This window comes from Eutrigla gurnardus, assembly GCF_963514095.1.
Source record: "Eutrigla gurnardus genome assembly, chromosome: 17".
NCBI lineage: Eukaryota > Metazoa > Chordata > Actinopteri > Perciformes > Triglidae > Eutrigla > Eutrigla gurnardus.
This window is the reverse complement of record NC_139928.1, coordinates 1,129,298-1,140,592: the sequence shown is the minus strand read 5'-3', so window position 1 is coordinate 1,140,592 and position 11,295 is coordinate 1,129,298. Positions and strand designations below refer to the sequence as shown.

Sequence of the window (11,295 nt, the reverse complement as noted above, 5' to 3'; positions counted from 1 at the left end):
CTATTTTATTTTATCCGGTTCATTCTTCTTTGAAAATATACCCATTGCACCTCAGACCAGTAGATGGCGGTATACCTTGCTTGTAAACTGCCATAAAACATCACAGAAGAAGAAGAAGAAGAAGGAGGAAACCAGTATTGGAAGAGCCAGGAAAAAGGGAGACATTTATATAAATTACAGGGAGTAGTAGGAGAGATGGGGGGTTATGGAGACAATAGAACAGAATAGGTAACAATGAGCAGATTAAGAATAGGGCATACCAAACTGAACAGCACACTTAATATCATAGGGAAGCATGCAAATGGTCTGTGTCATTGTGGGGAGAGGGAAACAGTTGAACACGTGGTGATGGCTTGTCCTGGATATGAAAGGGAGAGGGAGAGGATGAATAGAGGGTTGCAGAAGGTAGGAGTGAGGGAAATTAATTTTAACAGTATAATAGAATGTGGAAAATCGAGGGAAGGGAGGAGAATCATAATAAGATACCTAGTAACAACTGGGTTAATTAAAAGGATGTAGAAGAGGAGGAACGGGAGGAGTAAAGTCCAGCAGATGGCGGCAAATGCAACACTAAGGATGCCGACTGCCATTAAACTCCAAAGAAGAAGAAGAAGAAGAAGGAGGAGGACGGGGGGAAGGAGGAGGAAGGTGGAAGAAGAAAATATCAGCCATCTTCGTGAGGTCAACATCTGCAGTGCAGAGGTAACGTTATCATATTTAGTAGGCCTATTTATGAATCATCATTTCATTTACTGAGATCAAGTAGGAGCTGGAAACCTGAACTTATTTCGTGACGTTTACAACGGATTTTGCTAACGTTAGCTCGTTGCCCAGATATGGGACTGTGGCAGCCGCTGTGTGGTAGTAACGTTAACTACCACACAGCGGAATAATGATTTAAATACAAATGCCTCGTAAATAATAATGGATGTGTTTAGCCGTAACGAGGAGGTTGTGGCTTCACGTCCAGAAAGCACAGCACGTCCTCCATTACGTACACGTCGGTTTGCGTGCCCCGACGTAACGTTTTACTGGGAGATTTAAAGGGGCCCTATTATGCAAGTTAATATTGATGTCTCCAAACCTGGTCTTTGAATTCCTCAACTGGAAAAAACAATCGGAACATGTATTTTGGAGTGGATCACACTCCTCATTTTCAGCTTTTTTACCCCACTTTTTCAAACGGGTGATTCTGTCGGGGTGTAGCCTTATGCTAATGAGATGACCCCCGACCCCGCTCCTACTGAGGAAGTGGTTGTGTCTCTCCGCCCCGTGCTGTCCGCGTCCAGCTTGTTGCCATGGTTATGGTTCTACGCTACAAACTAACAGCGGTCCAGCCGTACCACCTCGAACCGGACTCCGACCCAGAACCAGGACCAGCTCCTGTAGAAGTTCTACGCCGCGGATGCAGCAGGACGTTTCTGAATGGTTAGTTAACATGTCTGTGTAACGTTTTGGACGGTAACTCGATGTGTGTTAGCGTAGCTAGCGCTAGCCACAATGACGCTAATGCTGCGTTCTTCGCTCTATACGTAACGTAATCTGTGAGCTATTTCTGCAACAATTAATATCGTTAGTAGTGCCGTGTTGTTGACAGTTCACTGTTGCATGTTTTCCAAATGGGGAACATTATATTTAAACGGATGAAAACCCGATGAAAACAGCGTCCTGTATGCGGGCAGTTTGTTTACATCACATTAACGGGATTAAAAACCTGATCCTCTACACATATAAAGATATACAAGGAACGGGATTTGGTCAGTATCATGTCGTCCTCCAGAATTGTGCTGAATTGTGAATTATAGGCTGTGTGCTGTGTTTTATAAACGCGATTGTGCTCCATCTCAACATTACGTGCCAAACTTACTGTTACAAAATTCAAACATGAGGTTTACACCTCAGCTTGTCAGCAAAGTCCGTCAGGTTACCATATTAACAAGATTTGTTGTTAAAATGCGCCTCGAACGCAAAATATTTCCACACGCGACTCTTCGCACCTGTCTTGTCGACGAGCCGACGTGTTGTGCTTTCGCTCCCATCCGCTGAAGCCATTTTTTTCGAAGACGGCGAGTTTTCTTCTTCAGCGCCGCTTACTGCTCTGTGCTGCTCACACGCGTATACTGCCCCCGTCAGTTCCGCCAAGAATCGACACGGCTCGCCGAGTGAAAAGTTGTATATTCGGTTCTGACGATACCAGAAAAAAGCAAGTATCGAATTATTTTTTTCGTGTCGGCATCGAATTGGTACCGAAGTATTGGTTCTTGTGACAACCCTAGTTGAGATTATTATTCACATAACATGACGGTTATCATGATTCACACTAGGTAAGAAGACGGATGCAGCAGCTGGAGGAGGAAGAGGCTTGCATGGTGGGACATCCTGGTTGGAACTGTCTGTCTGAATTTTCTCTCTCCAAAACTCATGAAATATGCAGCTGGTTATGGTGCTTTACACGTAAGAGGAATACAGCAGTCTGTTGTTTGTTTATCAATTGTGTTTTATAAAAAATAAATCCCTCTATGCAACATATTATGCAGTCTTCCTGACCGTTACTTCAGTAATATTAACCATGACACATTTTACAATTACTGTAAAGACTTTATTGTCAAATTAATCAGCAGTTGAAATTCACAGTTATCTCAGAACACAAACGCAAACTGTTTGTGGCTGACTCTGCAGGGTCATATCAAGCTCTTCTGAAGTCAAGGAAGAGCTGCCCTCCAAAGTATCCTCCTCCTCTACCGGGTCCAGGCGAGCTCTCTTTGATGGTCTCCTTATTGGAGTGGATGTGAAACGGGTCTGGAACCATGACTGTGCAACACCAAAGTCCTTGCAGGACACAGTAGCTGTAACAGAGTTGTATGGAGGAATGAAACCCATGATATCACATAATAGAAATACACATCTGCACGACTACTAGTAGTTGCTGTTAAACCTGATCTCAAGTAGGCTACATGTCAGGATACACACCTTTACTTGGGTAAGGAGCCTGTAGAGTCCTCCTAGACAGGTGAGTGCCAACAGTAGCTGCTGTGGTGGGTCGGTGTGGGACGCTGATGTGAGCTGCTGCTCTGTAAGCAGACAGACAGTCAGACAGACAGTCAGTCAGAGTTTACAACTACATCTGAAATGTGGAACACGTTCAGTGTTTCCCCTACCATTGTACAGGCCTGGCGGCCCGCCAGGCCAAGGAGACCTGCCGCCAGGCCAAAAAAAAAATCAATATACCAAAAATAAGCCACCTATCAATTCATTCATAAATCAATAATCATTTACATTAGGAGCGCCTCCGCGCAGCACAGTAGACTTGCTCCGCAAGACGCGCGGCCGCAACAATCCTCGCCGCGCGCTCCCGCTACGTTCTTCTTCCGTGTAATTTACGCGCTTGATGTTGTTCTGATGCCGTTCCGCCTCGTTAAACCACCACGATGTAGCTTTCTACTTTGGAAACACGGAACGTTGACACTGTATTTTGATAATCTGTTGCACTCTTCAGACTCGTGGTGTGAGCGGAACCGGTCCATAGGGTCCATAATATTTATTTTATTACATTACATTATTATTTATTTTTACATAATAAAAATGCCGCTGTGTGTCTCCGTCCAAAACCCGCCGCGCTCGCGCTGTCTGCTCGCACAGATCCGCTCGTGCGCACATGCGCTGATGCAGGTCGAGTGTTGTCGAGAAATATAAGCAGAGACGGCGCTCCTTAAAAACAACATCACGCCATGTGTGTGTAGTATTAGGACGTGATGACGTATGTACAACCGGCCAAAGCCCGTTTGCCCCCCCCCCAGGGGGGAGGATTGTTTTTGATAAGATGTGGAACTTTGAGTTAACTGCTGTTGAGTAAACCTATAACTTATATTTTACTTGATAAAATAAGACAATATATGCACTCATATGTCGTTGTAGTGTTTTACAGTATCTGTAGCTATTAATGTGATGCTCATCATTTTCCAGCCATATTTTTCTGGACCCTGATCATTTCCATCAACCAGCACCTTAATAAGTCACTCTCTCCTTGTGATCTTGAATACACTCTGGTTGAACAAAAATGTTGAATGCAAATATAATAATTGCAGAATTGCAGACTGCTTGCTGTGCCACCTGACTTAATCCAACTGCACCAATACACCAGCCCACGCGTCTCGTCTGAAAAAAATTCTAGGGGAAACACTGACGTTACTATTTCACTCGAACTGATGTTGTGACGCACCAATAGCTCGTAAAATCCCTTCGTTAGCGGTGCAAAAACAAACGTTTGGTGACGTCGTCTTTGCATCGGCGTGTATAAACAAACACAGATCAGCTGCTCTTGCTGCCGCATTCAAGCTACAAAACGTTCTCAAGCAAACTGATGTCTAGCGTTATTTTACAGGTTTGGGCCCCCGCAGTACTACGTATCGTTAATGGTCTTCAATATCAATACAACGGAAGCTTTTAACACAACACGCCAATGCTAACTTTAGCGCAACACGCCAATGCTAACACACCAATGCTAAGAAAGCAAAGTAAACTGTAACACGGCATATTACATAATATTTAGAAACTTACCGCTTCAGTGTCTGTGGTTGGCTCTCGGACTGTCGGTACTGATCCAAACTTTAGCCCCAGGTTAGAGGCATATCCTGAGCTGTAGCGACCCATGTTGTCAAAGCTCCTGTCGGTGAAGTGCGTCGCACACACAAACACACATTTACGGACGCGTGTGCGCACATTTCCATCGTAGATGCTCCGACGATGCAAGTAAATATCAGCAATTGGACTACCAACTCGCTTTCCGTTGATTTTGGCATTTTGGTTCACTGGTTTGTATGCAGGGCCGTAGCCAGGATTTCAAAATTGGTGAGGTCCGTCCCAGGAAAGACACCCCTTTTACCAGTTTTTGCACAAACCATACCAAAATGTCACCTACAAAAATAAGTACACTGATACACTTGTTGGCAAAAAAAGAATGTTTTTATTGTGCTAGCAGTGTGTGTGTGTGTGTCTGTGTGTGTGTCAGTCAGTCTCCACATGCTCCTCTCTCTGCATTGGCCCTCTGAAATGACATGGACATAACATAAGTTAAAATGATCACCCCGAATACTTTTGCAACAGAGAATCTGTATAACATTTATTTAAACCTTTATTTTAACTCGTTGGTCACTGAGGTTTCCCTCATTTACAGGGACGACGAGTTTACAATCAGCAGCAGAACATAACAATTACATTTAATAACAGTTGCAGGATGATATACAACGCTCAGACACCATATGTTTAAAATCAACAAGAGTAGGAATAATCTCCAGCCCCAAAGTAAGTTGGAGAGTATTCCATGAGTTGGGAGCATCAAAGGAAAAGGCAGATTTACCAAACTCTGAGTGTACAAAAGGGACTTTATGAAATAATAAACCACTAGAGTGAGTAGAATAAGATCCAGAGTGCCATTCTAATAAAGATGAGATGTATGGGGGCTGTTTACCAGTAAGGGCTTTAAAGATACACATGTACCAGTGCTTCATGCGTCTGTCAGAAAGGGAGGACCAACCAACTTTTTCATAGAGTAAGCAATGATGAGTGTCATATCTATCCCCGGTTATAAATCTGAGAGCAGAGTGATAAATGGAATCCAGAGGTTTGAGGGTTGTAGCTGCTGCATGTCTGTAAATGATATCACCGTAGTCCAAAACTGATAAAAAGACTGATTCTACCAATCTTTTCCTGCTGAGTGATGGGAAATAAGCTCTGTTTCGGTACAGAAAGCCAACCTTCTGTCGCAGAGTGGAGGCAAGGACATTTATATGCAATTTAAAAGTTAGCTTTTCATCAAGCCAGAAACCAAGGTATTTATATTCAGTGACTCGTTCTATGGATGAGCCATCTATGGTTAGTAAAGGTGAGTTGGAAACCACATTTCGGGAACGAGTGAAAAGCATAAACTTGGTCTTTTTTGCATTTAAGACCAATTTCAAATTAATAAGAGCCTCCTGCAGAAGTTTAAATGAGTGCTGCAATTTCTCAGTGGCTAGTTGTACAGAGTCAGCAATGCAATATAGAATCGTGTCATCTGCATACAAATGGGCATGACAGTCATTCAGCGAAGAGAGAATATCATTGATATAAATGGTAAAAAGGACAGGACCCAGGACAGAGCCTTGTGGCACACCTTTGGTTACAGGCAGGAATTTAGAACAGAAATTACCAGACTTTACACATTGGCGCCTAGAAGATAAATAGTCAGCAAACCAATCACAGGCATTAGCATGTAAACCTATGTTATGTAGACCAGTGATTTTCAACCTTTTTTGAGCCGCGGCACACTTTTTACATTTACAAAATCCTGGGGCACACCACCAACCAAAATGAGACAAAATGACACTCTAACACAGTACATATAATACATATAGCTAATAATATAGTTTTTAAATTTATTGTGGGCCTGGTGAGCAGTACGGGAAGGACGAGACGGGAGCCCAGATTACGCAGTGACGCAACTCTCGTGCCCCATACACCGCACGACAACGAGAGCTGCCTTTATTTAACGCACATACCACATGACAGAAACACGGCACACCTGACCAACGGACACGTCACTCTCAGTGACGGTGTCAACAACAATGAAAATGAACATGTTAATAGAACACACACACAACCATATAACATCCCGACCCATTAACCCCACTTAGCCCTAACAACAGAATAACTTAACAAAACCCTTTTTGTCAACTGACAACCCCAATTCCCAGAATCCCCCCGCGGTGTGGCGCCATGTTCCGGAGCCGCACTTCTGCCATACTTCTCACTTAGTGTGAAACCTGGGCCTGTTTCGATGAACACAAAATGGATATCCTGGCAGGAATGGTAGAAAGACACACACGAAGCTCTTCCTCAACAGCTCTCAATCTCTCTCTGTTTTTAGTTATTATCGCAGTCAAGCTTGAGAAGCTCAGCTCACACAGATATGTGGTTGAAAACGGGAGCAATGTCAAAATAGCTTTGTTGGCCAGAAGGGGGAACTCCTTGGCAACAGACAACCAAAAACTGTCCAAAGGAAGATCAGCAAAGTTTAGCTTTAAACCGCGATCTTGTTTCAGTTCAATGAGTTCCTCTTGCTCCTTTAAAGTCATGTCCTTTCCAGCAACGGATGCTGAGCTGTATGGGTCCCTAACCCAGTCAAGGCATTCTGTGAAGGCTGAAGAGAAATAAAATGACAACTTCTCCTCCAGAGTTTTCAAATGTTTGCCAATCACCTCGCACATTGCAGCAGTGTTGCCATCATGCAGTTTCTCGGTGAGTGGGAACATCTCAAGGTTGCCACGCTGCACATGTTGTTGCCAGAGCTGCACCTTTAAACGGAATCCGTTCATTTTATCAGTGCTTGTAAGCAGGTTTTCATTTCGGCCTTGCATCCGTGTGTTCAGTTCATTCAGATGATGAAATATATCAGCCAGGTATGCCAGCTTTGCACACCACTCATCACTTGAAAGCAGCTTTGAGAAATCGGACCTCTCGTCTGTCAGAAACACTTTCAGTTCCTCTCGCAGCTCATACACACGGGCCAGCACTTTTCCGCGCGACAGCCACCGGACCTCCGTGTGGAGCAATAAGACTTTATGTTCCGCCCCCATTTCCTCACACAAAGACGCAAATAAGCGAGATTTCAAAGGTCGCGTCTTCACAAAGTTCACTATGCGCACAACATCATCCAACACAGGAGCTAGATCTGCTGGTAAGGTCTTTGCAACGAGGGCCTCACGGTGCAAAAAACAGTGTGTAACAGTAGCATCTGGGTTTCTTTCTTTGACCCTACTTACGAAGCCTTTGATGCGCCCGACCATGGCTGCGGCTCCATCAGTGCAGACACCTGTGCAGTTTTCCCACGTAAGCTCGCTTTTGTCAAGATATTCCGACGTGACCCGAAATATTTCCTCTCCTGTTGATTTTTCTGGCAGTGCCTTGCAAAATAGGAAGTTTTCTCTAATGGCTTCTCCATCCACAAAACGCACGTTGGCCAAGAGCTGACAATGTCCACTAATATCCGTCGACTCATCAAGTTGCAAGGCAAATTTCTTACTGATGCGCATCTTTTCCAAAACAACAGTTTCGATGTCCGCAGACATGTCATCAATACGTCTCGGAATTGTGTTATCTGAGAGAGGCACTTTAGCTATCTCTTTGGCCGCGTCAGGGCCGAGCATCTCATTCACAATGGCTTTACAAGCTGGCAGTATCAATGTTTCTGCCACAGTGTGGGACTTTTTGGTTTTAGCTACGAGTTCAGCAACAAGGTAGCTAGCTTTGAGGGCTCTCTCGTTTACCTTTGTGGTTTTTCTCAAAAGAGTTGCCTGTTTCTCATTGTTTGTACGTAAGCGTACAAAATAGTCCATCGGCTTGTTTTGAACGGAAGGGTGTTTCGTTTGGAGATGGCGTTTAAGCTTGCTTGGCACCATGGCGCTATTGGATAGCTTCTCACCACACACCAAGCACAGCGGACTCTGTGCCGTTGCATCCCCGGTGAAAGTAAATCCAAATGAAAGATAGCTTTCGCTGTATTGCCTCGAGCTCACCGTCTTGTCTTTTTTCTTTTGTCGACCACTCATACTTGGGCCTTCATCTGGGTCAGAATTTTGTCCAGGGCCCTGTTCGGCATTTGCATTTTCCCTTCTCAAAAACTTCTCCATCACTTTTTTTTTCTTCGTCACTGTCACTTGCTCGTCTTGCTTTGATCCCAAACTGTCACTGTCAGGTGTCGCGCCGCACTAACTATTGTCTTTACAGGCATTTAAAGCCCTCTGCTGCCACCCACTGAACTTAGAAGAGTATTACATTATCTGCGACTCTTTATTACACCACAGACACCCGACAATGGTTAATTTTTCGCGCCGGATGCTGCGTCGCGCAACATGCCCCTCCTACCGGGAGCTGCGTAGCGCAACATTAGCACTTCTGCCGGCTGCTGCGTGGCGCAGCATTTTGGACAATTCTTACTATTTTCTCTGAAAACCCTCAGGCCATGAGGTTCTTTTTCCTAGAATAGCATAGGATTTTAGCAGGCGTTTTCAGCAGGCGCTTTAGGAGTAAATGGGTTAACCGTTAAGTGATATTAGAAAATTTCCCACGGCACACCTGACGATCTCCTGGGCACACTGGTTGAAAATCACTGATGTAGACTATTCAACAGTATTTGATGATCGACTGTATTGAATGCTTTCGACAAGTCAACAAATAAGGCAGCACAGTGTTTTTTCTTTTCTAATGCTGTGGTTATGTCATTGGTCACCAGAGTGATGGCTGAAGTTGTACTGTGATTGGCTCTAAATCCTGATTGTTGGGGACTGAGTATCGAGAAGGTGGAAAGAAAGCCCTTCAGTTGATTGTTTATCAATGTCTCGAGCACTTTTGCAAGGCAAGGTAACTTAGAGATAGGACGATAATTGTCTGGGTTATCCCTGTCTCCTCCTTTGTGCAGGGGAATGACATGGGCGGATTTCCAAACGGGGAAATTTGCCAGCGGAGATGGAAAGATAAAATATGTATTTGAGTGGCTCTGCAATATATGGGGCTGCCAGTCTGATGAAAAATGGTTCTAAATTATCCTCACCAGTAGAGCTTCTAGGATTAATCAATAGTAGCTGGTGTAGTACCTCTTGCTGAGAGACAGGGTTAAGAGAGAAACAAGGGTTGAACAAACAATCAGAGCTGATGGAGCAACAGTGGACCTGAAATTCTGATCGAACAGAAGGCCAGCATCAGCAAAATGTCTATTAAATGCTTGACAGATGTTGGTTTCGCCTGAGACATCACAATCATTTACACGCAAGTGTGTTGGCAGAGCACTGGAAACTTTAGGTTTCCAGTAAAACTTTACTGCACTCCAAAATTTAGCAGGGTTGGAAGAAGAGTTAGAGATCAGATAATCAAAATACTCGGTTTTAGCTTTCCTCACAGCTGCAGTACAGCGGTTACGAATCTGACGAAAAGTGAGCCAGTCATGAGAGTTACCAGAATGTCTGGCACGAGACCAAGCTAAATTTCTGTCCTTGAACAAGCTAGACAGTTCCTGTGAGAACCAGGGTGTTACACGGTTCTTAATTCTCATTTTCCTAAGGGGAGCATGTTTGTCTACTAACGAGTTAGTGTCATCACAAAGCTGTCTGTAGCAGTTTGGAGGTCAGTGGCTTGGATTTTTGATTCAATATTACACGACGCAAGGTCATTGAGGAAAGCTTGGCTGTCAAAGTTATTGAAATTCCTCCTTTTAACAGTGTGTGATTTTGTTTTTGGCAACTGTATGTTTCTGACACATGCTGTGGGGCAATGATCACTTATACCTTGGTCAAATACACCACAAGCAGAGATTCTATTACTATTGTTCGAGAAAATCAAATCAATAAGGGTAGACCGTGAATAATTGTTAGGATTTGGTCTGGTAGGCTCAGTAACAAGCTGACATAAGCCAAGATTCCCACTAACCTCTTTTAGGTAATTTGAGGCACCACTCAACCAATCAAGATTAAAGTCACCCATCACAATCATTTCATAGTCCAAGTATAAGGAAAGTATTTCGGCTAGACAATCAATAGAGCTTGAGTCAGCTGAAGGAGGCCTATATACACCAACAACACAAAAATAACAATTCTTTTGAAGAAAGAAGCTCAAAACATTTTGGGATGGAGACAGATTTTAGGACTGAAACCTCAAGGTTTGATTTGACATATATTGCAACACCACCTCCTTTGCCAACCCTGTCGCATCTGAAGATGTTGAAGTGATCCAGAGCTACTGAGGAGTCACTGACAGATTCTTTCAGCCAAGATTCAGACACAACTAAAATCTCAGGATCAGACTGTGACAGGAGAATTTTAACATGTTCCAGTTTATCACGATGTAGAAGGCTTCTTATATTCAGGTGAATTAGTCCTAGGCCTTTTCTTTGCTTGAAATATTGTGGATTATTAAGTAGGATTGGAGTATGGTCTATGTTTGGTGACTGAGATATAGTAGGTTGTGTGGACACTAGGGATGCACGATATTGATTTTTTAAAGCCGATACCGATATCGATAACTTTCTGCTCCTCGGGACGGATACCGATAACCGATAATATTGTTATTCGTTTTTGAATGTATATTCAGATCAAATTCAGGTCAAAAACACTAATGACTAAGCTTAGGTAGATTTAGCATAGCTTTGCCTTTTACCAAACAGCTAACCAGATGTATCACAGTGACATGATAATTATTACTATGAACAAAAGAAAGCCAAGAACAGTTTTGACTCTTCAATAAAATGACAATATTTATTTTTTTCAA

General features: G+C 43.5%; 1 protein-coding gene across 1 annotated transcript in view; it reads left to right on the top strand.

The window, feature by feature from the left end:
* The first annotated feature begins 514 nt into the window (after nt 1-514).
* The window catches only part of thap7 (THAP domain containing 7), a 45,276-nt gene continuing 34,495 nt past the window's right edge, over nt 515-11,295 (top strand). Inside the window, exon 1 of the mRNA XM_084031595.1 lies at nt 515-702. Coding sequence (XP_083887721.1) covers nt 553-702 — 150 coding nt within the window. The 5' untranslated portion in view covers nt 515-552. The remainder of the gene's footprint in view (nt 703-11,295) is intronic.